Here is a 26,371-nt window from a genome sequence, read left to right as displayed (position 1 = left end):
CCACCTGAGATTGTGGGATCTTGATTTTGTATAGCTGCTGTGTAGCCTGCAGAACTTTACGTTTTTGTATTTTGTTGTTTTTTCGGTGTCATCAATTAAAGTAAGATGTACGCCTACCATGCTGCACCTTGGTCTCCTCATTCAAACGACGAGCGTAACAATAGCCTTGTCCTACCAACATATTTTTCTGCATAACAGCCTATTCTCTTCCCAACAGCAGAAATATGACAAATATATATAATATATAAGAATGATCTAGCCATGTAAATTCCTAATTCAGCCTACATACAGTGCATTCGCAAAGTATTCAGACCCCTTGACCTTTTCCACATTTTGTTACGTTACAGTCTTATTCAAAAATGTATTTTTTTATATATATTTTTATCAATCTACACACAATATCCCACAATGACAAAGGAAAAACAGGTTTTTAGAAATGTTTGCAAATGTATTAAAAATAAAAAACAGATATAACATTTACATAAGTATTCAAACCCTTTACTCAGTACTTTGTTGAAGCACCTTTGGCAGCGATTACAGCTTCGATTCTTCTTGGGTATGTCGCTACAAGCTTGTCACACCTGTATTTGGGGAGTTTCTCCCAATCATCTCTGCAGATTCTCTCAAGCTCTGTCAGGTTGGATGGGAAGCATTGCTGCACAGCTATTTTCAGGTCTCTCCAGAGATGTTTGATCGGGTTCAAGTCCGGGCTCTGGCTGGGCCACTCAAGGACATTCAGAGACTTGTCCCGAAACCACTCCTGCATTGTCTTGGCTAGGTACTTAGTGTCGTTGTTCTATTGGAAGGTGAACCTTCTCCCTGGTCTGAGGTCCTGGGTGCTCTGGAGCAGGTTTTCATTAAGGCTCTCTCTGTAGTTTGCTCCGTTCCCTCGATCCTGACTAGTCTCCCAGTCCCTGCCGCTGAAAAACATCCCAACAGCATGATGCTGCCACCACCATTCTTATCCGTAGGGATGGTACCAGGTTTCCTCCAGATGTGACGCTTGGCATTCAGGCCAAAGAGTTCAATCTGGATTTCATCAGACCAGAGAATTTTGTTTCTCATGGTCTGAGAGTCCTTTAGGTGCATTTTGGCAAACTCCAAGTGGGCTGTCATGTGCCTTTTAGTGAGGTGTGGTTTCCATCTGGCCACTCTACCATAAAGACCTGATTGGTGGAGTGCTGCAGAGATGGTTGTCCTTCTGGAAGTTGTTCCCATCTCCACAGAGGAACTCTGGAGGTCTGTCAGAGTGACCATAGGTTCTTGGTTACCTCCCTGACCAAGAACTGCCCTTCTCCCTCGATTGCGCAGTTTGGCTATGCGGCTAGCTCTAGGAAGAGTCTTGGTGGTTCCAAACCTCTTCCATTTAAGAATGATAGAGGCCACGGTGTTCCTGTGGACTTTCAATGCTGCAGAAAGGTTTTGGTAACCTTCCCCAGATATGTGCCTCGACACAATCCTGTCTCGGAGCTCTACGGACAATTCCTTCAACCTCATGGCTTGGTTTTTTCTCTGACATGCACTGTCAAATGTGGGACCTTAGGTAGACAGGTGTGTGCCTTTCCAAATAATTTCCTGTAACAAAATGTGGAAAAAGGGAAGGGGTCTGAATACTTTCTCTCTCTCTGCACACACAAGCGCAGAGAGAGAGAGAGACAGGGAGAGAGCAAGAGAGAGCGAGAGAGAGACAGTCACTCAATCACCAGATGGTGCCACAAATTATTGTAAAAGTAGTATGGGTTGCACCTCCGTCACTCGGTTGTGTCATTGCCATTGTTATCAACGTTTCCACAGACAGCGCAGCCACATTGATGTCCAGAAGTAGAATAGGGACTAATCATTGTTGAGAGAAAAACGTAGCTAGACTGTTGTTAAACTCAATGCTGCTATTGTTTTACATTTAGTAAAGCAGCTTGTGTTTCTTAACCAAGGAAAGTGTAGCTAGCTAGAAGGCTGGTGGTGACTGGTTAGTTACTGGGAAGCAAGAAAGCCCTCTGCGCGATGTGTATAATCTGAGGCGGAGCCAGAGCGGAGCATGTCTGCCTACACTCATCTCTTGCTACCCCGCAGCTCACCAGCTGATGTAGGCTGTGTGGCGGGAGTGGTGCGTCCTTCCCACTGCTGAAACAGAACTGTTCTCCACATTTGTGCTGCTTATATTAATTTTACTTATCACTGAAAAGCTCTCAAACTCTCCGAAAACTCTTGTCCAGCACTTAATAGTCAGATTTTAGCCACAGAGAAAATGTAGTCTCGTTTTATTCAACTGAAATGAAAATCATTTTCGTTTAGTTATAGTTTTTTCTGGGTCTATTTAGTCAGTTATATTCTTGTCTTTCCACAGAAAAATAGGTGTTTGATGAATGTTTTAGTCATTATTTTTGTTGATGAAATTAACACTGGGAGAGACCTGCACATGCACACTGCAGTGACTGTATGGGCCCTGTTGTTGTGGCTTGTGGCTTCAGAGAATCACTAATGACAGCATTGCATGCAAGCATTGGGTCATGTTTAGGTTAAATAAAGAGGTCAGGTCATCTGTCCTGTGAGAGGAAACCAGTACCAATTTAGCCTCACCAGAGCCTCACCATATGAAAGGAGGAATGGAAATATACATTTTTGTCTTAGCTAGCTCAATGTCCTTCTGTCTCATTTATTTTTAAGTATTAAGCTTTAATGTAATTTTAACATATTGTTTAAATACTACAGCTGGGGAATTCAATTCACACTGCCTTTTGAGCTTTTTAACTTCATTCTCTGAGACTGGTCCCCTAACTCCATTCTAACAATTCCCCCAGAGTCTGTACCAGGATGTACAGTGGCTTGCGAAAGTATTCACCACACTTGGCATTTTTCCTATTTTGTTGCCTTACAACCTAGAATTAAAATAGATTTTTGGGGGGTTTGTATCATTTCATTTACACAACACAACACTTTGAAGATCCAAAAATATGTTTGATTGTGAAACAAACAAGAAATAAGACCAAAATACTGAAAATTTGAGTGTGCATAACTATTCAACCCCCAAAAGTCAATACCTTGTAGAGCCACCTTTTGGAGCAATTACAGCGTCAAGTCTCTTGGGGTATGTCTCTATAAGCTTGGCACATCTATCCCATTCTTCAAGGCAAAACTGCTCCAGCTCCTTAAAGTTGGATGGGTTCCACTGGTGTACAGCAATCTTTAAGTCATGCCACAGATTCTCAATTGGATTGAGGTCTGGGTTTTGACTAGGCCCTTCCAAGACATCTAAATGTTTCCCCTTAAACCACTCGAGTGTTGCTTTAGCAGTGTGCTTAGGGTCATTGTCCTGCTGGAAGGTGAACCTCCGTCCCAGTCTCAAATCTCTGGAAGACTGAAACAGGTTTCCCTCAAGAATTTCCCTGTATTTAGCGCCATCCATCATTCCTTCAATTCTGACCAGTTTCCCAGTCCCTGCCGATGAAAAACATCCCCACAGCATGATGCTGCCACCACCATGCTTCACTGTGGGGATGGCGTTCTCTGGGTGATGAGAGGTGTTGGGTTTGCGTCAGACATAGCGTTTTCCTTGGTGGCCAAAAAGCTCAATTCTAGTGTCATCTGACCAGAGTACCTTCTTTCATATGTTTGGGGAGTCTCCCACATCCCTTTTGGCGAACACCAAACGTCTTTGCTTATTTTTTTCTTTAAACAATGGCTTCTTTTCTGGCCACTCTTCCGTAAAGCCCAGCTCTGTGGAATGTACGGCTTAAAGTGGTCGTATGGACAGATACTCCATTCTCCGCTATGGAGCTTTGCAGCTCCTTCAAGGTTATCTTTGGTCGCTTTGTTGCCTCTCTGATTAATGCCCTACATGCCTGGTCTGTGAGTTTTGGTGGGCGGCCCTCTCTTGGCAGGTTTGTTGTGGTGCCATATTCTTTAACCTCTCTAGGGTAGGTGGCACCAAATCGTCCCACCTACGTAACAGCCAGTGTAATCCCGTGGCGCGTTATTCAAAAACCTCAAAAATGCAAAAACTTCAATATTTCAAACATATGACTATTTTACACCATTTTAAAGACAAGACTCTCGTTAATCTAACCACACTGTCCGATTTCAAAAAGGCTTTACAACGAAAGCAAAACATTAGATTATGTCAGCAGAGTACCCAGCCAGAAATAATCAGACACCCATTTTTCAAGCTAGCATATAATGTCACATAAACCCAAACCACAGCTAAATGCAGCACTAACCTTTGATGATCTTCATCAGATGACAACCCTAGGACATTATGTTATACAATACATGCATGTTTTGTTCAATCAAGTTCATATTTATATCAAAAACCAGCTTTTTACATTAGCAAGTGACTAGCATGTGACTAGCATTCCCACCGAACACTGCCGGTGAATTTACTAAATTACTCACAATAAACGTTCACAAAAAGCATAACAATTATTTTAAGAATTATAGATACAGAACTCCTCTATGCACTCGATATGTCCGATTTTAAAATAGCTTTTTGGTGAAAGCACATTTTGCAATATTCTCAGTAGATAGCCCGGCATCACAGGGCTAGCTATTTAGACACCCAGCAAGTTTAGCACTCACCAAAGTCAGATTTACTATAAGAAAAATGTTATTACCTTTGCTGTCTTCGTCAGAATGCACTCCCAGGACTTCTACTTCAATAACAAATGTTGGTTTGGTTCAAAATAATCCATAGACACTATCCGAAAGGGTAAATAAGGGTGACGAGCATGGCGCAATTCGTGACAAAAAAATTCTAAATATTCCATTATCGTACTTCGAAGCATGTCAACCACTGTTTAAAATCAATTTTTATGCCATTTTTCTCATAAAAAGCGATAATATTCCGACCGGGAATCTGCGTTTAGGTAAACAGACGAAAGAAAATAAAGCATTCGGTCGACTCGGGCACGCGCCTAAGCCCATAGTACTCTGATCGGCCACTTGCCAAAAGCGATAATGTGTTTCAGCCAGAGGCTGCCTCGATATCGTTCAGCTTTTTCCCGGGCTCTGAGAGCCTATGGGAGCCGTAGGAAGTGTCACGTTATTGCAAAGATCCTCAGTCTTCAATAAAAAGAGCCAAGATGAAACACAAATTGTCAGACAGGCCACTTCCTGCATGGAATCTTCTCAGGTTTTGGCCTGCCATTTGAGTTCTGTTATACTCACAGACACCATTCAAACAGTTTTAGAAACTTTAGGGTGTTTTCTATCCAAAGCCAATAATTATATGCATATTCTAGTTACTGGGCAGGAGTAGTAACCAGATTAAGTCGGGTACGTTTTTTATCCGGCCGTGTCAATACTGCCCCCTATCCCCAACAGGTTAAACATTTTATAATGGATTTAATGGTGCTCTGTGGGATGTTCAAAGTTTCTGATATTTTTTTTATAACCCAACGCTGATCTGTACTTCTCCACAACTTTGTCCCTGACCTGTTTGGAGAGCTCCTTGGTCTTCATGGTGCCGCTTGCTTGGTGGTGCCCCTTGCTTAGTGGTGTTGTGGATTCTGGGGCCTTTCAGAACAGGTGTATATATACTAAGATCATGTGACAGATCATGTGACACTTAGATTGCACACAGGTGGACTTTATTTAACAAATTATGTGACTTCTGAAGGTAATTGTTTGCACCAGATCTTATTTAGGGGCTTCATAGCAAAGAATACATACAGTTGAAGTCGGAAGTTTAGAAACACCTGAGCCAAATACATTGAAACTAAATTTTTCACAATTCCTGACATTTAATCCTAGTAAAAGTTCCCTGTTTTAGGTCAGTTAGGATCACCACTTCATTTTAAGAATGTGAAATGTAAGAATAATAGTAGAGAGAATGATTTATTTCTGCTTTTATTTCTTTCATCACATTCCCAGTGGGCCAGAAGTTTACATACACTCAATTAGTATTTGGTTGAATTGCCTTTAAATTGTTTAACTTGGGTCAAGCGTTTTGGGTAGCCTTCCACAAGCTTCCCACAATAAGTTGGGTGAATTTTGGCCCATTCGTCCTGACAGAGCTGGTGTAACTGAGTCAGGTTTGTAGGCCTCTTTGCTCGCACAGGCTTTTTCAGTTCTGCCCACAAATGTTCTATAGGATTGAATTCAGGGCTTTGTGATGGCCACTCCAATACCTTGACTTTGTTGTCCTTAAGCCATTTTGCCACAACTTTGGAAGTATGCTTGGGGTCATTGTCCATTTGGAAGACCCATTTGCGACCAAGCTTTAACTTCCTGACTGATATCTTAAGATGTTGCTTCAATAAATCCACATAATTTTCCTGCCTCATGATGCCATTTATTTTGTGAAGTGCACCAGTCCCTCCTGCAGCAAAGCACCCCCACAACATAATGCTGCCACCCCTGTGCTTCAGCGTTGGGATGATGTTCTTTGGCTTGCAAGCCTCCCCCTTTTTCCTCCAAACATAACAATGGTCATTATTGCCAAACAGATCTATTTTTGTTTTATAAGACCAGAGGCCATTTCTCCAAGAAGTACGATCTTTGTCCGCATCTGCAGTTGCAAACCGTAGTCTGGCTTTTTTATGGCGGTTTTGGAGCAGTGGATTCTTCCTTGCTGAGCGGCCTTTCAGGTGCTCGCCAGAGGTAGCCTGACTGCCATTAGGTACCGAGATGAGATCCTCAGACCCCTTGTGAGACCTAATGCTGGTGCGGTTGGCCCTGGGTTCCTCCTAATGCAAGACAATGCTAGACCTCATGTGGCTGGAGTGTGTCAGCAGTTCCTGCAAGAGGAAGGCATTGATGCTATGGACAGGCCCGCCCGTTCTCCAGACCTGAATCCAATTGAGCACATCTGGGACATCATGTCTCGCTCCATCCACCAACGCCACGTTGCACCACAGACTGTCCAGGAGTTGGCGGATGCTTTAGTCCAGGTCTGGGAGGAGATCCCTCAGGAGACCATCCGCCACCTCATCAGGAGCATGCCCAGGCGTTGTAGGGAGGTCATATAGGCACGTGGAGGCCACACACACTACTGAGCCTCATTTTGACTTGTTTTAAGGACATTACATCAAAGTTGGATCAGCCTGTAGTGTGGTTTTCCACTATAACCTCTTGGCGTTCCCCTAGGATAGGGGGCGCTAAAGCGATATTTGAAAATAATTCGTGCCCATTTTAAACGGCCTCCTACTCAAACTCAGAAGCTAGGATATGCATATAATTAATACTTGTGGATAGAAAACACCCTAAAGTTTCTAAAACTGTTTGAATGGTGTCTGTGAGTATAACAGAACTCATATGGCAGTCAAAACCCTGAGACAGATCGAAACAGGAAGTGGAATTCTGAATTGCGAACTCAACTTCATCACATCACGTTGCCTATTAATCACACCGTGAGCTATGGTTCATTGAGCACTTCCTATTGCTTCCACTAGATGTCCCCAGTCTTTACAAAGTGATTTGAGACTCCTACTGTGAAAACTGAATGAATGAGACGCAGTGGAACGTGGTCACACGGAGAGGGCCATCACCATTATGGTTACCCTCCTGGTTACCCTCCCCTTTCGAAACTTTTTGAAACACAATGCAATCGTCCCCCTCGAATCTTATTGGCTCTTGTTGAAAAACGCCCTGAAGATTTATGTTATACAACGTTTGACATGTTTGAACGAACCTAAATGGGAAAAAAATGAATTTTCTCGAAATGGCTGTCCCGTGGCCGACGGAAGTTTTGGAGCAGCCTTCAGACGCGCTAACAAGAACAAGCTCTTGGAACATAAAGGAGTATTTTTTTCGAACGAAAATACATTTGTTGTGGACCTGGGATTCCTGGAAGTGCTTTCTGATGAAGACAACCAAAGGTAAGGGATTATTGACAATAGTATACAAGACTAGATGTGATATGCGATTGTTCCAAGATGGCGCTGACCTGTAACGTTAGCCTATTTTTCAGAGTATCGCATCCCCTTTCATCGCAAAGTATGATTACCCAGTAAAGTTAATTTTAAATCTGGCATTACAGGTGCTTTCAAGAGATATTCATCTATAAATCTTAGAATGACAATATTACATTTGAAAAATGTTTTCGAATAGTAATTTAGTAAATTGTAGCTCTGTTTCATCGGATGCATTTGAGGGAAAATAGTTAGTCAACGTTACGCACCGATGTAAAATGCTGTTTTTATATATAAATATGAACTTTATCGAACAAAAGAATGCATGTATTGTGTAACATGATGTCCTAGGAGTGTCATTTGATGAAGATTGTCAAAGGTTAGTGCTGAATTTAGCTGTTTTTTGGATATTTGTGATGCATGTGGTTGGTCGGAAAATGGCTATGTGGCTACTTTTACAATATACTCCTCTAACATAATCTAATGTTTTGCTTTTGCTGTAAAGCCTTTTTGAAATCGGACAACGTGGTTCGATTCAGGAGAGGTCTATCTATAAAACGATATAATTTGAATTTTTTTTAAATTATTAAATTTTGTTATGCTAATGGCGATATGATTTTTCGCTGGATGTCCGTCCCGTATGCGGCCGCACAGGGGTTAATTTTGAGTGTGACTCCAAATCCAGACCTCCATGGGTTGATAAATTGGATTTCCATTGATTATTTTTGTGTGATTTTGTTGTCAGCACATTCAACTATGTAAAGAAAAAAGTATTTAATAAGATTATTTCATTCATTCAGATCTAGGATGTGTTATTTTAGTGTTCCCTTTATTTTTTTTAGAAGTATACTTGCGTACTATTGTTTGTACAGATGATCGTGGCACCTTCAGGTGTTTGGAAATTGCTCCCAAGGATGAACCAGATTTGTGGAGGTCTACAATTTATTTTCTGATTTCTTTTGATTTTCCCATGATGTCAAGCAAAGAGGTACTGCGTTTGATGGTAGGCCTTGAAATACATCTACAGGTACATGTCCAATTGACTCAAATGAATCTTCTATAGCCATGCCATAATTTTCTGGAATTTTCCAAGCTGTTTAAAGGCACAGTCAACTTAGTGTCTGTTAACTTCTTACCCACCGGAATTGTGATACAGTGAATTATAACTGAACTAATCTATCTGTAAACAATTGTTGGAAAAATTACTTGTGTCATGCACAAAGTAGATGTCTTAACCGCATTGCCAAAACTCTAGTTTGTAAACAAGACATTTGTGGAGAGGTTGAAAAATACGTTTTAATGACTCCAACCTAAGTGTATGTAAACTTCTGACTTCAACTGTACATGTGGGTAGAGTTATTTAAGTGACTTATGCATAGATAATAACAGAGAATAGCAGCAGCGTAAAAGAGTGTGTGGGGGCTGGGCAATGCAAATAGTCTGGGTAGCCATTTAATTAGATGTTCTGTATTCTTATGGCTTGGGTGTAGAAGCTGTTTAGTGCCTCTTGGACCTAGACTTGGCACTCCGGTACCGATTGCCATGCGGTAGCAGAGAGAACAGTCTAAGACTAGGGTGGCTGGAGTCTTTGACATTTTCTTTGCCCTTTCTCTGACACCGCCTGATATAGAGGTCCTGGATGGCAGGAAGCTTGGCCCCAGTGATGTACTGGGCCGTACGCACTACCCTCTGTAGAGCCTTGCAGTCGGAGGCCGAGCAGTTGCCATTCCAGGCAGTGATTTAACCTCTCTGGGAAATGTGGGACACCCCGCCAACAGCCAGTGAAATAGCAGAGCGCCAAATTCAAAACAACAAAAATCTCATAATTCAAATTTCTCACACATACAAGTATTATACACCATTTTAAAGAAAATCTTCTGGTAAATCCAACCACAGTGTCCAATTTCAAAAAGGCTTTACGGCGAAAGCATAGCATTAGATTATGTTAGGACAGCACCTAGACCAGAAAAACCACAGCCATTTTCCAAGCAAGGAGAGGCTTCACAAAAACCAGAAATACAGCTAAAATTCATCACTAACCTTTGATGATCTTCATCAGATGGCACTAATAGGACTTCATGTTACACAATACATGTATGTTTTGCTCGATAAAGTTCATATTTATATCCAAAAACCCCATTTTACATTGGCGTGTAATGTTCAGAAATGTTTTGCCTCCAAAACCACCGGTGAATGAGCACATCAATTTACAGAAATACTCATCATAAACTTTGATAAAAGATACAAGTGTTATGCACAGAATTATAGATAAACTTCTCCTTAATGCAACCGCTGTGTCAGATTTCAAAAAAGCTTTACGTCGAAAGAAAACTTTGCAGTAATCTGAGTACAGCGCTCAGACATCAAAACAAGCCATACATATACCCGCCATTTTGGAGTCAACAGAAGTCAGAAATAACATTATAAATATTCACTTACCTTTGATGATCTTCATCGGAATGTAACGAGGGTTACTACAGTTTGCGTTACTGTAATTACTGGTAACTCTTTCCTGTTAGCCAAAACTATATAAGGATGTATTGCGTAATATCCGCTTTGTTATAGTTTTGTATGGTGTACACTCAAGTTGGCTTGTCAGGACGATCAAGATATTCCCGCTCTGTCTGAGCTAGAGTGCGCCTACAACTGTAATCAATAAGTACAGAGATTAAACTGTGAGTTCGGAAATCTTACCTGTTGTCGTGCGTGGTTCACGTCTCTGTGTGAGTATCTTATATCTATGAGAGGTCTATTCTTAAGCTAGCAAGTCTTCCTAGCTGTGCCTATCTCCTTCATGTGTGGATTAGAAGATCTCTCCAGTAATAACTAAAAGTACCCCTCTTCTGAAGAAGGCTCATGCCTTAACTTGATCAGCCTTTTCTCTAATAACACGTCTTTAGTTTTAGCCCTGTTTTCTGTGGCTGGCACAAATGTAAGCATTTCGGTCAGCCTGGGTTTATTTTCAGAGACAAAAAGCAGGGGAAGAGAAGCAGCCACTTTGATCAGTCTGGCGGAGGGGTGGAGGATAGGATCGAGGGATGAGGAGAAGAACGGAGGAAGGAGAGAAAGCAGTGGAATGAGTGCGGTCTCTTTAATGAGCTAACCAGGACCATTGTTTCTGTCAGGCAGGTGTACATGTTATTAGAGGTGCTGAGGGAGGTTTGGCATGTCCACCTCAGTAGGGCTATAGCATGGGTGCCAGACAGTGGGTTTCTGGTCTGTCGTCACTGGCTTATGCAGGAACAGACTGGCGCCCCGGGCTAGCTGAGAGCTAACCCTGAGGGGGATTAGTACCACACAGAGAACTGTCATCCTCACTATATGTAACAGGCTGTCACTCATACTGATAAATACAGCTCTATCAAGGTTCTCTTATCCTATCTTTTGTAGTCATGGCTGTCATTTCTTCATATCTCATTTTCTCAAAGTAGAGCTGAGGACACAAGTTCCCGACTGCTGAATTATGAAACATAGCGTGGTTATTTGTTGTTGTTGTAAGAAACGATTGCTACGAATGGCATGGTGGAGAGGGTGTGGTCAGCCAGGTGGTGTTGTCTTGGACATGGAGGTCCTGAGTAGTCCTCTCCCTGTGTGGTACCTCTGAACCAGATGGCTCTCTGTGGGCCTGGTTGACCTTTCCTTCGCCTTGCTTCATTTGGCTCATATGTTCTTGTTTCCTACCTGCTTGGCCAAGAGTCTTAGTTGTACAGATGGCTCGGTTGGTGAATGGTGCAGACAACACCAGGCCCATGTTCAGCAGGAAGGAAATAAGAGCAAATGCCCAAGATGGTGAATTCCTATCCCAGTTCCCCTTACTAATGAGGAGCTCTGTGTCTGCTTCCCAGAATCTTAAACACGAGCAGAGACTGCTCTTATCTTAGCCTGGTACTACTTCATTTGACCTTTATTTCTGCCTCAAGACCACACTCGTTAGTGTGTGTGTGGATGGGTGTTTGCCTGTGTGTGTGTTTGTTTTGTATCCGTGTACGCGTTTTCTGTGTGCGTGTGTGTAAGAGAGTGTGTTAAGCTTTGAATTCCTTTGATGCACAGCAAAGTCATTAAAATCATAGAGCGAGAGAGAGAGAGAGAGAGAGAGAGAGAAGGGAGAGAGACCAAACCACACTCACAGGGGGGTTGCTGTTAGCGACGGAAGCTAAGCAACACCAAGTCTTTATTTTAAGCTCTATTAGCAGACAGAGAAAATGTTCTCTAACACTACTCTGCTGCCAGCCACGTAGAGATTAAATGGCTTGATTATTATAATGTTAGTTTTTTGTTTAATGTAAATCAAATACCCTTTGCTTGTCAGTGTTAATGTGTCATAAGAACAGATAGGAGAAGTGTTTCAACTTCCCCCGTTTTGATAAAGACAAAGCTCTGTGCACATTCTGGCCAGTACGTCCTGTTTTAGTGTATTTTGCTTCTTTGTATTGTGTGCTTGATTCAGTGACTGTTTTATTGGTACATAATAACGTTTCTATTGGTTGGTAATAAGGTATTGTATGACATGATGACTGTGTGATGACTTGGAAAGATACTATGCAAGTCTGTTAGTTCTGAACCTGTAGTTTGCATATAGATTATAGCCTTTACAAATAGTAGGCTATAGTTTGCATGTAGCGTATAGGCATGGACATGAATACAGATACAGTTGTTTGCATAATGGCTGTGAAGCGATTACTTATACACGCACTGTACCATGGCTGTATATAGTATACTGTGTGCATTAGAGCTGGTGTGTATGTTCTGCAGACCTACAGTAGTGAAGGGGTGCTAGCTCTACACTGCAAAAAGTGAAATCTAAGCAAGCCTGAATATCTTATATTAAGTGATAATTTCCTTAAAATGTGTCTTTTCCAGTTTTTCTTACGAAGCTATATTTTCTAATGTCATTGGCAGATATGTGTGCTTATTTTAACCTAGCATAGGCTTAATACAAGTCATTTCTTATTTTAAGATATTTTTAAAGATATTTTACCTTAATCACCTTAATATCCTGAAAACTATCTTGAAATAAGATAAATTACATGTATAAAGCCTTTTTTAGTTTACAATATGCAAAATGATCTAAATATCTGCCAATGATGTTAGATAATTTAATTTGGTAAGACAAAACAAGAAAAAAATAAAACATTTAAGTGAATTATGACTCATTATACAACGGGTGGGTCAAGTCCTGAATGCTGATTGGTTAAAACCGCATTCCAGTCGGTGTCTATTCCACAAGTTACCACCGGCTAACTTGTGGGGGGCCGCCAGGGTGCTGTAATCCCAAATTAAACAGAGGTAGAAGTTTGCAAAACCAAGAAACTGTTGCAACTGCACCCTGGACGTTGGTTGAGGCCAATCCACCACTGCTTTCACCTTTCCAGGATCCATCTGAATATTGCCCTCAGCAATGACATATCCCAGAAAGGTGATAGAAGAGCAGTGGAACTCACTTCTCGGCTTTCACAAACAATTGGTTCTCCAGGAGGCCCTGAAGGACCTGTCTGACATGGAGTACATGTTCTTGGGCAGATCGGGAAAAAAACAGGATGTCGTCCAGGTAGACGAACACAAACCGGTTTAGCATGTCTCGAAACACATCATTGACCAAAGCCTGGAAGACGGTGAGTTCAAATGGCATGACCTGGTACTCATAATGTCCACTGGCTGTGTGGAAGGCTGTCTTCCACTCATCCACCTCGCGTATCCGAACCAGGTGGTAGGCATTACGAAGGTCCAACTTGGAAAACATGGTAGCCCCCTGGAGAGGTTCAAACGCCAAGGAGAGAAGAGGTAGGGGGTAACAATTTTTGACAGTGATATCGTTAAGTCTCCGGTAGTCAATGCATGAGCGCAGGGTCTTGTCCTTCTTCTCCACAAAGAAAAACCCTGTACCGGCAGGAGATGCAGACGGACGGACGGCCCCAGAGGCCAGAGACTCTTCTATCTACTTCTCCATAGCAATGGTCTCTGGTCTGGACAGAGAGTACAACTGACCCCGAGGTGGTGTAGTACCTGGTAGAAGATCAATGGCACAATCATAAGGATGGTGTGGGGGAAGGGAAGTTGCACGTGCCTTGCTAAACACTTCCAGGAGGTCATGGTATTCCGTGGGGATAACAGAGGCATCCACAGTCTTGCTAACATCAAGAGGAAGGCGACTAGGGGAAGGCTGTGCTGCTTGAAGGCAGTGGGAATGGCAAAATGGGCTCCAACCCAGGATGGAGCTTGTGGTCCAGTCAATCACAGGATTGTGTTTTTGTAGCCAGGAAAATCCCAAAACAACCGGAACATGGGGAGATGCAATGAGGAGGAACTGTATGGTCTCACTGTGGTTACTAGAAACCCGTAATTGAACGGGCACAGAACTATGGGTGACTTCCCCTATAGAGCGGCCGTCCAGTGCCCTAGCATCATTTTACATTTACATTTTAGTCATTTAGCAGACGCTCTTATCCAGAGCGACTTATCCATGGGGACAGAGAGAAGCTGAGAGGGAATACCAAGCTCCGAAGCAATAGTGGCATCCATCAAACTTTCATCAGCCCCAGAGTCAATGAGCACTCGGAGAGACTTAGATTGGTCTCCCCACAGCACAAGCAAGGGTGTGCGGGTGATGGGAATTAGAGAACTCCCAGTCTGACTCACCATAGTACTGGTACCCACTAGGGACAAGGGTTTCCTAATAGGGCAGGTCGCTATAAAAATGTCCTGCCCCTCCACAGTACAGACAACAGTTATTATTCATCCTCTGTGTGTGCTCTCAAACTGATAGCCTAGTTCTTCCAACTGCATAGGCTCAGGAGTATCCAACTCACCCATCGTAGATTCACGAGAGAGCTCAGGTGGCTTCAACTCCTCTCGGAAGAGCTGCCTTCGGAAACTTCCAGATTCCATAGGAGGTGAACGTGCCATATCGGGTGCACGAGTGTGGCCGAGACCAGACCTCCTGTCACTCTTGCGTTCCCTTAGGCGTCCATCAATTTTAAGGCGATAAGGGAGTCGAGGTCCACCGGCAGTTCCCGAGCAGCTAGCTCATCCTTTACCACCTCAGATAATACGTGCAGAAAAGTATCGAAAAGAGACTCCGGATTCCAGGCACTCTCGGCAGCCAATGTGCAAAAGTCCATCGCGCAGTCTGCCACACTACGGGAGTTTTGACATAAGTCAAGCAGTTTGCTGGCCGCCTTTCTCCCAGATACCGGAGATCAAAAACCTCTCACCTCTGCCATAAATTCCTCCAAATGACCGCAAATGGCAGATTGTTGTTCCCAAACTGCCGTAGCCCAGGAGAGCACCCTTCCTGACATTAGCGTAATTATATACGCTATCTTTGATCGTTCTGAAGAAAACTAAGGATGGCTGTAGCTCAAAAATAAGCGAGCACTTAGAAAGAAAACCCTGGCAGGTACCAGGATTCCCTGAATATTGTTCTGGAGGAGGTAAGCGGGGTTCATGGGGAGTCGGGATAGGCTGTACAAACTCACCACAGATAGGGAAAATATTACTGGGTGATTGAGGTTTTTCAGAGGTGGCAGACAGTCTCTGAGTTAACTCGCTGATTTTCTCCATAATAGCCTTTGTCGTGGCATTCTGTCAAGGAACTGAGCCCTTCCAAAAGGCCCTGTAGCAACTCCTGATCTCTCCCAATGGTGACTCCCTGCAGGGAGCTGGTCCAAGTCTGCTGGGTCTGTCATGGCCAGTTCGTACTATGGCGAGACCCAGATGCAGACACAGGAGGCAGATGGTTGGAGTCTTACAATATATTAATATTTATTAATCCAATACGGTAAGGCAAGAGAATGATCGTGGACAGGCAAAAGGGTCAAAACCAGTTCAGAGTCCGAAGGGTACCAAAGGGCAGGCAGAATCAAGGTCAGTGCAGGCAGGATGAGCAGGAAACACAGGGATAAATACACTGGGGAAAATAAGCGACACCTGCAGGGGGTGCAGACAATCACAGGAACAGGTGAAACAGATCAGGGCGTGACAGTGTTAGAAGACAATACTTTTTCACTTGGACTAAAGCTTCAATAAAATTGGCTTTGAGTGTATTTTTTACTCCCTCCCCTAGGGACCCTGCCTGGCTATGCTTATGTAAAAGTGTTGGTTTCAAACAGTGAGGATCTTAAGGCTCCGTTGGGACACTAGACTGTCAGCATAGTGACAGACTGTCTTTAGAAGCTCTGAAGCAAAATGTTGATTTTAGAGACTGACTGTGAAGGGACAGTTGGCTGTTAAAATACATTTCTGCTAGGATGCTTGACTATGTGAACATTTGGCTGTTTTAACTGTTGACTGACTGAAATACTGTTCACTAATTGTTAGTTTAGTTGACTGTTTGACTAGTACCGTAGTCTGTATTGAAGAGCAGAGCTGTGAACTGTTGTGATAGGTGTGTGTTTGGATAGTGTCTATGTGAGTATGTGCTGGTATTAGTAGTATGTTGAGACAGTTTAGTGTTGAATAGCATCAGGTCCAGGCGTCTTCCCGGACTTCTGTCTCTTGGTGATGATAAGAACATCCTGTTTGGATCAGCTCAGTAAACACACCCACAACTCTGCTCTGCTCCATCTCAGCCAAGACCCACAGCACATCACTGAACCAAAACCACTTGCTCTGTTCTTATGAATTAGTCATCATACTGCATAGACTTGTTTTCTTAACATCCCTCAGGATTTTCTGCTTTAAGAGCGATCGATGTTGTTTGGTTATGAAATACTTATAGGTGATTAAATCTTTGTAGATGTTTTTTTCTAAGGCATCGTTATCAGTCATACATCTAAATGTACTGTTTAGACTAGATCCTGTTTACTGTATGTAATTACTGGCTAATCCTGAAACAGACTGGCAAGCTTATGAGATCATCATTATCATGATTATCATTATGTCATTATCACTGGTCTTTTTTGGAGAATGATTGCACTCTCTGCTATTTCTAGTCTGGTCCCTCCTGGATGGCTTCATAGTTCAGAATGGCAACTGCCCCAGATTCTAGAGAGGAATTTGAACTGGTAACCTCCCCACCCCCTGATGCAGGGCCCAGAATCATAATGATCAGTTTAGAACAGTGCTTCCTAAGTGGTGGACTGTGGCCAGTCCCCTGGGTTGCAGCTGGGTTCCGTTTCCACAGTAGTTAGATCATTGGTTCCCAAACGTTTTCCATCATTGGGGAACATCCTCACTCTCACTTTCTCGCACACACTCTCTCTCTCTCACTCTCACTCTCACTCTCACTCTCACTCTCTCTCTCCCACTCTCTCTCTCCCACTCTCTCTGTCATTCTCCATTGTGTCTATCTTTCTCACGAGTTGACCTATGGTGTTTCCCAGATGATGCATCAGCTGCCAGCGGTATGTCATCATGGCAAAAGCCTCCTGGGTCACGGCCAACAGTGGGTTTAGAATCTGGCCAGAAATATAGTATATTTTATCTAGTGAGACTAGAAAATTGTTTTATTTGGGTAAAATTGCAAAAAAGGTTTTGTAACCGCTGTTTGTTGAGACAAGATTGCGAGAGGTTTTCCAGCTCTTGTTCCACTGACTTCAGAATGGGTACTGGAGCACTGATAATATACATAGTAATGCCAACCCATATCCTCCCAGGCAAATGTCTAGTTTTCTCAGTATTCATTTATTGGAGAAATAAAGAAAATATTTTATTGTATCTAGGCCTCTTAGGAACATTTAGAATGTTTTGAATGGACAATGGGCTCCAACTGTAGAGCTGGGTTCTTTCTGGTTCATAACCTTTTACAAGGACTTTTTCCTCTGTTTTCTCTTGGAGGGATGGCCTGGATTACTGATTAAAATGGTTGCTGAGAAAAATGATGTGAGTAAGATGTGATTGGCAGTCTGTGATGTCTTTGGCTGACCTGTCTTTGTGTTTCAGGGGGGCTTTCTCCGAGGTGGTCCTAGCAGAAGAGAAGAGGACACAGAAACTGGTGGCCATCAAATGCATCCCTAAGAAAGCCCTGGAAGGCAAAGAGAACAGCATAGAAAATGAGATCGCTGTCCTGCACAAGTGAGTGATGAACACACACACATTTACACGCCCTTGTTGCTTATTGATGTTAGGGGAGCAAGTGATTTAACTCTGAGACAGATAGTGACTACAATTGCAGTAATGACAGTCTGGTTAAAATACCTCCCTTTAAAACTGTGGAATTACGGACTAAGCCGGAAACTATGAAACTTGAGGGGCTTAAGCTATTTATAGTGCTCTTGTTACCTGGGTTACATGAGACACAGAGGCCTAGTGAATATACAGGGATATTTCTAGAGCTGAGATGTGGGGACGAGAGAGAGATTGTGAGTGAGTGAGAGAGAGAGGGAGAGACAGAAAGAGAAAGAGACAGAAAGAGATACAGAGAGAGACCTTAAACTCCTAAAAGTCAAATTAAACCAGAATTGTAACATTTTCATTGCAGATCACCTCAATCTTCTAGTAGTGACACAGCCTCCTACTCTTCCCATTAGTGTATTCCCATGAGGTCATGAACTGTCAGAGAAACCTGAAGTGAGATTCTGAACTCTGTCTGTCTGTTTACCCAATTACTCAAGGCAAGATGGCTGCCTCTTAATGACGGTGTAAAACATCTGTTAGAGAACATCACTACTGCATCCATGAAACAACTTGTCTGACGACTCAAAATGAATTCTTCCTCTGCCCTATGTTCGCTACATACTTCAGTCCGAGACTGCCATCGTTGAAGTTGTTTGTGGTGACGTCAAAATTAGGGGTGTTATACAAAACAAAGTCATCAGTGATCGGATCATCTCTAACCAATCAGAGTATCAAAGCCAATGACGAATTTTCAAAATGCAGCTTTGTGTTATTGCTCTGGCCCAACCCATCAGTTTCTGGGACCAATCAGAATGGTTAGAATGTGCTCGCGTTCTAGAAATCGTTGGGGAGGTACTCAGATCCAGACTCATAGCGGAGAAGAAACTAAAGTCCGTGGCCGTGGCATAGCGTTTGGCTGGAGCGAGGATTTTGGGTAGTAAGGCAATGAAACAAGACAAAGCTGCTTAGTCACCCAGAGTTGCATCAGACAGCATGAAGTAAAAAAAAGTGTAGAATATAGTGGATAGTTGGTATCAGTGGGAAGGGTTGTGGATAGTTATCTGTTAACGGTCTGTAATCAACACAAAGCCTCTACAAACCTCTTCATGGTCCCTCATAGATCTGTAACATCACATGGCAAAGTGTTAATCAAGTTTAAACAAATAAGAGGGACAGTTTCTTACTTCTTACTGAGAGAGCGAGATAAGGATAACCCTTTAGAGCTGTTGAAGGGGCTGTGCCGCTAACTTCCCTTACTCTACTCTAGTTTAGCCTACTGTACTGTACTGTATGTATCCCCTCAGAGTCCTGCACAAAACCATTAGTCAGCCCCTGTATGGAGCAATTCATTACCTCTGCTCACTCTCTCAACTCAATAAAACACTTTACAGAGACCATAATGAAATTGAAAGGCTTTTATAATCTCCCTGTTGTCTCAGTTGGATCCCTGCCAATGATAATGTGTTGTGATTTTCCCCAGGCAGCAATGTTTCAGACAGGGCATAGGAACACACGTGATACAAAATTGATACTGCGGTGCGGTTCCATTTTTGTTTTGGCCTCTCTTCGAGCCGTGCCAGTGTGACAAGTGTCTGTCATCACTGGGGTGCCTGCCGTCTCAAAATGTAGTGACACAGATGGACGGACTATCAGTAGCTTAAGGGGAAAGCAATGTATTCTACCTGCGCTGTGCCATGATACTTTGGTGTAGAGAGAGAGACACCTATTGATAGAGGAGCTACTCTGTTGTAGTCATAGGAGGATTTGGCCTTGTGTTAGAGCATTGTTAGCTTTCTACCCCATTCATTGTTCCTACACTCAAGCTGAGCTCAAACCAAAGATTGAAAAATTACAGTAAAGAAGATTGTGAGGAGTGTCTGAGTGAGAGTTAGTGAGTTAGTGAGTGAGTGAGTAGTGAGTGTGTATGTGTGTGTGCATGCACCTACACGAGTGCGTGTCTGGGGGTGTGTGTGTAAACAGTCTTTCTCAGTCTTTGCGTGTAAGATGAAGTGTTTTAGGTGGGCAGCATGGGGCTGATGGAAGAAAGCCACCTCCAGAGCCGTGACTCACCTGCTCAGTGTTCTGTTCTGTCTCCACGCCAATGACTCTCAGGGGGGCGTCAGAATACACTGCTCAACCAATTAGAGAGACGCGTGCCACCACACAGTCTGACAACACTGGCAACACAACTCCAGCTCCAGCTTAAACTAACATTAGTGAAAGTTAGTATCATACATATTGTAATCTCTCGTAGACGGACTGTGTAACCAGAAATGGTACCGTAGAGCTGTCATGATACAATGGAAGATGTGAGATAACGAGCAGCATTAGTTCCGGTGCTTTGGACAAATCACGATTTCGCAGGTGTTAGCATCTTTCGAATTTCAGAAGGGGAGGGGAGATTTTGACTATAGATTTGTCATAACTTGCAAAGAGAGAGGTTGGAGCTCCTCTTTCCTTCTCTTAACATGGACCCAGAACTTAATCAAGCATCTGACCAATTACATGAGACTTTAGCTCTGGGTTAACCAAGATTATATATAACCGAGATTATATATAAAGTACCCTTTTAATATAATATAATACTTGTTCATATAAAGTGCTCCCTATGATGTTTATTTAGATACAGAATTAATGAGAATGATCTCAGAGAAAATCACAGAATGCTATTTTTGATGATCACACGTTGTCAGACAGTTCTGTATTTCTAATGGTAATGTACAATGTTTGTGACTCTCTCTCTCTCTCTCTCTCTCTCTCTCTCTCTCTCTCTCTCTCTCTCTCTCTCTCTCTCTCTCTCTCTAGGTTAAAACATGCCAACATTGTCTCCCTGGAGGATATATTTGAGAGTAAATCCCACCTCTACCTGGTTATGCAGCTGTGAGTGATCATCCCGCTGGCTTTATTACATGCAACTATCTTTTTTCTCTCTCTATTCTCCTTCTACCCATGTTACCCCTTTCTGTCTCTCAACCAACTCACTCTCTGCCTTATGAAGAGGCAGCCTTCAGTTTGTAAACTTTCAAGATTATTCCTCTGCAATGTATGTGTGTTTGCATGTGTGTATTAGACTCCCTGCCTGCGCTGTCTCCCACCCGTTCTCCAATAATTACTCTCTGAGCTCAGGGGCCTTTCTGTTGACTGATCCCAACAGAAGTCAAGTCACAGACTGCCCCCCACCCACACACACACACACACACACACACACACAGCATCGTGCCTGCTGACAACCACTGGGGAATGAATATGCCCTACACCTGCAGCCTCTTTGCCCCCCACCCATCTCTCTTCCTGAAATGTCAGAAGGTGTGGAGTGAATGAGAGACAGAGAGAAAGAGTGGTGTGTGTGAGAGAGATAGAGATTGCTTTTACTGTTGAAAACAGTGGGTGGTGAGATGAAGGGGGGGTTGTGTTCACTTTAGCAACACTGCCGTAAGGGCAGTCAGATTTAACCAAAGAACAGTTGGGGGTTCGCACAAATAAAAATCCCCTTTATCTCTCTCTTTCTCTTTCTTCCCCTCCTTCCCTCCTCTCTCACTATTTTTCTCTGTCCCCTTCTCCATCCTCTGTCTCTTTCTATCTCTCCCTCTCCCTCCCTCTCTCTCTATCTCTCTCACTCTCTTTCTCTCTCTCTCTGGGAGGCAGCATGACATGGCTTTAGCTTGTTGTTAGAGCTGAAACAGAGGGTGGGTTCATCTAGGAAGAAGCAATGCCTCCACCTAGTGGTGATGTAGGCTTATAGCAGGGAGTTAGATGGACATACATTGCAGGTGTACATCACGCCTTCCTCCTCTCTGTCCAGCGTGTCTGGTGGGGAGCTGTTTGACAGGATAGTGGAGAAGGGCTTTTACACAGAGAAAGATGCCAGCAAGCTCATCCAGCAGATCCTGGACGCTGTCAAATACCTCCATGACATGGGCATCGTACACCGCGACCTGAAGGTGAGCCTGGGTCAGGGGTCAAGGGTCAGGTGGCGTGTATGACAGTGAAAGAGGAGATTTCAGTGTTTAACACTGGAGTCATTTACCTTCTTCTTTCTGTCCAATGACTGAATAGTCACAAGACTGGATGTATGATAGCCACTCTATAGGATGAAGACACCAGGTGTGCTATGAAAATTGCAACTTTGAATTTCAACCATTTTACTATTTTGCGATTAGTGTATTACAAATTACTAGAGGTTTAAGGGTGACCTTATAGTATGGAACATGTTTGTTGCCTAGGCACATGATGCCTTTGTCCCAATCATTCTACAGTGCCTTTAAATGAGATTAATTATCTTTACTCCTCTAATGAGCTAATTTGTTTACAGGCAGTTCAGCAGCGTGTCTGTGTCTGTTTATAAAATGTTAGTGAACAATAAAGTTGATTGAATTCTCTGTCTTCTTTTCCAGCCGGAGAACCTTCTGTACTACAGTATGGAGGAGGACTCTAAGATCATGATCAGTGACTTTGGCCTGTCAAAGATCGAGGGATCTGGAAGTGTCATGTCCACAGCCTGCGGAACACCAGGATACGTGGGTAAGGAGGACTGGTACTGATCAGTACATGCCTTTGTGTGTGTCTGTCTATGTTTCAAGAGCATGATTTCTATGATTTAGGGCACTTTTCTATCCGTATTGCGGAAATCCAGCATTTTAGCGTGGTTTAAATTGAAAGGCATTGTTCCCGCGTTAGCGGAGACTGCACTCACTGTAAACGGTTCAATAGGAAATTACCTTTACATTTATAGCGCTACAATCGCATCAGCAATACAGAGTGAAAAGAGCCCTCTGTTTTGAGAGCAAGCGCCCACCCAGTGATCATGTCAGGCTAAATGTGTAATGATGCTGATGAACACACTGCTCTCTTATCGTTGGCAGCCCCTGAAGTGTTGGCCCAGAAACCCTACAGCAAGGCGGTGGACTGTTGGTCAATCGGTGTCATCGCCTACATCCTGTGAGTCATGGGGTTGGACTGGCTCTTTCACTTAGTCTTTCTCCTACCAGTCTTACTGTGTTACACTAGTTTCCACTTCATTGTTTTCAACAATCAACTCATTCCCTAACTCTCACATGATGCCTTTGTGCTCTTATTCTGACGCAGTTTGTGTGGATACCCTCCGTTCTATGACGAGAACGACGCCAAGCTTTTTGAGCAGATTCTGAAGGCTGAATATGAGTTTGACTCTCCTTACTGGGACGATATCTCTGACTCAGGTCCAGTAGACCTATGTTGTCATTATTAGTTCTGTTTGTCAGCAGTTTCATATTATTGGAAATGACTTACCTTGGTCTGGGGTTTGTTATGGTTTGAGTGTTCCTGCCAAGCTGTCAGTGTGTGTGTATGAGATTAACCATAATACACTCACTGGCCATAGAACAATCACTGAGGCCCTGTGAGATCACCATTACATAGAGCTCTGGGGGTCATGGTAGAGTACATAGTCCTGTGGGGAGTTTCTGAAGTCAGGCCAAAGGCACATGGCCAGTTTATGTATTTTACTGTCAAGTCAGTCTGGACAGTGTTTCTGCTGTAGTGAAGCTCCTTTTACTGTAGTAGCCTAGGAGTCTATTTCTGCTTCAGCTACCTTTTTATTCTGTTTAAGAAGCATCATTAGGTATATTTAATGTGTGTTTTAAAAAAGACATTGCCTTTGAGTTAAATATATGACTTTTCATTCTGTGTTTTCAGCCAAAGACTTCATAGTCCACTTGATGGAGAAGGACCCCAGGATACGCTACACATGTGACCAGGCTCTGCAGCACCCCTGGTAGTGCACACCATCTTCTCCTTCACAATACACACACACACACACACAACGCAACTTTATCATGTCGAGAATAACCGACTAAATGTGTACTTTTACCAAGTGTTTACCTGTTCTTGTGACAACCAGCAGAAGCTGTCCTCTCATGTCTTTCTCTGTCCCTCAGGATCGCTGGTGACACCGCTCTAGATAAGAACATCCATGAGTCTGTCAGTGCTCAGATCAGGAAGAACTTTGCCAAGAGCAAGTGGAGGGTGAGTTACTTTTTTTGTGCATCTGGTCCTCGTCAAAATGCAAATACATTTTTGCTGGTGTGCTGTGTTTAGTATATTAGTAGAATACTAAAGATCCTGCAGTATTCAGCTGACTATTATTAAGTCAGTACAGTTGTTATGGCATTTATCATGTATCACTTTTCAAAATTCTGATCTTAATTAATATGTTCTGCCCTGCAGCAAGCGTTTAATGCCACGGCGGTGGTGCGTCACATGAGGCGTCTGCAGCTAGGCACCAGTCAGGAGGCCACCAGTCAGACCACGCTGCCCAGCCCCCTCAGAGCCCACCTGCTGCTTTCTGAGGCCACAGAAACAGAGGACACCACCGGTCAGTGGGTCAAAGCACCGTCACACCACACAAGTTAGGACTATTCAAGTGTAGCAAAACTTATTCGAATCTGTGGAGACACGACCTGATATTGTGAAAAATACTTAATTTTGCTGTTCTGTTTTGTTCATTCATCCCCAGTGGGTCTTGTTGCTAGGTACAGTATGTTTCCAGAAAATAACCAGTCCCCTTCACAGTGTATTAGGCTCAGGATTACGCACATCTCAAAACATTGTCTCACTCAGTAACACTTTGATATGTAATCCTTGCCTAGTGTCCAGGCTGAAAAAGGCTAATAAGAGGCAGATTTATAGTGTAGAGTTTTCAGATCTATGTGTGGTGATCATCCTCTCTCTCTCTATGTGTTCCAGAGTCTCCGTGTGAGGGGGGCTGCTCCCAGAGTGCTGATGGGGGGGCGGAGCGCGACCACCTCTCCAACTGCACCTACCGCTGCCATCCAACCAGCCGGGTCTGATCCCTGCTCACCCGGGCCACGCGGGGCCAACCAATGACTTTCCCATTTACCTCTGGAGACCAGAGAACTCCCTTGTCTGGCCAGAAATACAGAGTTGTTCCAGCAACCCGCCACCAGGAGGGGCAGGCAGGTTATGAATCCAGGGTGGGGAGGAGGGAGGAGGGACTCGATGTCAACAGAGGAGGTCATTTGAACTGATTGGGTGAGAGTGGAAGATGAGATGAGAGGGGAGAGGAGAGGAAAGGAAAGGAGGAGAACATTGAGAAAGAGAGGTGTGGTGCCCAGAATAATCCTGGCTCATATATTTTGGTAGCGGGACAGAGCTTGGACAGGGTTTTACTCATCCTTTTAAAATGTGCGTCTGCTTTTTATATCTCTGCATTTATGTGCATGGTGTTTTCTATCTTCATTGTCTTTCCACTTTGACAGAATCCACGGATGATATCTGCATGATGAGGTGACAGGTCCCCTTGCATGTTGGCAGAAGGTGTTTTATAGCGTGAAGAGTCTATTGCAAAATCGTGTATGGTAGTAATCATTATGTTATAGTTCCTGTACTGCAGATACACATCTTTATGACCTTAATGAATTTAGCGCTTCAGCATTACATTTGTATGGCTTTGTTGTATCTTAATATAATTTTTTATATATAAATGTAGCCCTAGATGCATTCACCTAATACCACATCTGGATAATCAATGTGAGAATACTCCATCCATTGGGCTAGTATACGATAGACCCAGCATTTAGCTAGATCTGTTCTTTCTTTCTTCTTTCTTTCCTCAGCATGGTTGTGTTTCACAACTGTAAGTTTGTGGTTGTGCTTCCACCCCAAGCTTATAACAGAATAAGGCTTTCTGATTTTAATAAATTCAGCACAGGGACTTCTTCTCTATGGTGCCTTTAGAACAATATCAAATGTTTATTTTCTGGTGGCTTTTAGAAATCTGAAGATACATCTCTATATCTCTGCACAGTTAAAGGAGCATTAGCGACTATTTCATTGTATGTTTGTATATATTTCAATGTGGCAATTCTATCGTTAAATACAGACTTTCACCTTGGTCCAGATCTGTCCAGATCGCTTTTCCAGTTGAGAAGTGTAATAACCTGGAGATAGACTTACATACACAGCCATTCATCTTAGTACTAGTTAATACTTCATTTTTTCAAGCCTTTGTACCTGTACAGAGACAACTTAAATTAAAGAATGTAAATATACATTTCATTGTCTCACCTCATCATTTCTTCTCTCTCACCCATCATAATTAAGCAATAAGGCACAAGGGGGTGTGGTATATGGCCAATATACCGCGGCTATGGGCTGTTCAACTGCACGACGCAATGCGGAGTGCCTGGATACAGCCCTTAGCCGTGGTATATTGGCCATACAGTATACCACAAACCCCCGAGGTGCCTTATTGCTTACCAAGGTAATTAGAGTAGTAAAAATAAACGTTTTGTCATACACGTGGTATACGATCTGATATACCATAGCTGTCAGCCAATCAGCATTCAGGGCTTGAACCACCCAGTTTATAAGGTCATTTAGAACATCCTTTTGGTTTCCTAAAAGAGAATGCAGGATTTTAAATCAAAGCATTTCACTTTACTCATGTGTTATTGTTCTTTTGTTTTTTCAACAGT

The 26,371-nt window shown here is 43.1% G+C and overlaps 1 protein-coding gene across 2 annotated transcripts in view; it reads left to right on the top strand.

Moving 5' to 3' along the window:
* Positions 1–25,950, top strand: part of camk1b (calcium/calmodulin-dependent protein kinase Ib) — an 85,253-nt gene extending 59,303 nt beyond the window's left edge. For both annotated transcript variants that reach the window (XM_014166753.2, XM_014166752.2), the window contains exons 3-12: positions 17,724–17,855; positions 20,703–20,777; positions 21,700–21,838; positions 22,292–22,418; positions 22,760–22,835; positions 22,983–23,095; positions 23,571–23,649; positions 23,813–23,900; positions 24,102–24,249; positions 24,621–25,950. In XM_014166753.2, the coding sequence (XP_014022228.1) occupies positions 17,724–17,855; positions 20,703–20,777; positions 21,700–21,838; positions 22,292–22,418; positions 22,760–22,835; positions 22,983–23,095; positions 23,571–23,649; positions 23,813–23,900; positions 24,102–24,249; positions 24,621–24,724 (1,081 nt within the window). In that variant the 3' untranslated portion in view covers positions 24,725–25,950. The remainder of the gene's footprint in view (positions 1–17,723; positions 17,856–20,702; positions 20,778–21,699; positions 21,839–22,291; positions 22,419–22,759; positions 22,836–22,982; positions 23,096–23,570; positions 23,650–23,812; positions 23,901–24,101; positions 24,250–24,620) is intronic.
* The last annotated feature ends 421 nt before the right edge of the window (positions 25,951–26,371 follow it).

This window comes from Salmo salar, chromosome ssa22 (genome assembly GCF_905237065.1).
Source record: "Salmo salar chromosome ssa22, Ssal_v3.1, whole genome shotgun sequence".
NCBI classification, from domain to species: domain Eukaryota; kingdom Metazoa; phylum Chordata; class Actinopteri; order Salmoniformes; family Salmonidae; genus Salmo; species Salmo salar.
The sequence above is the reverse complement of the archived record's forward strand: the minus strand, read 5'-3'. Positions and strand labels throughout refer to the sequence as shown.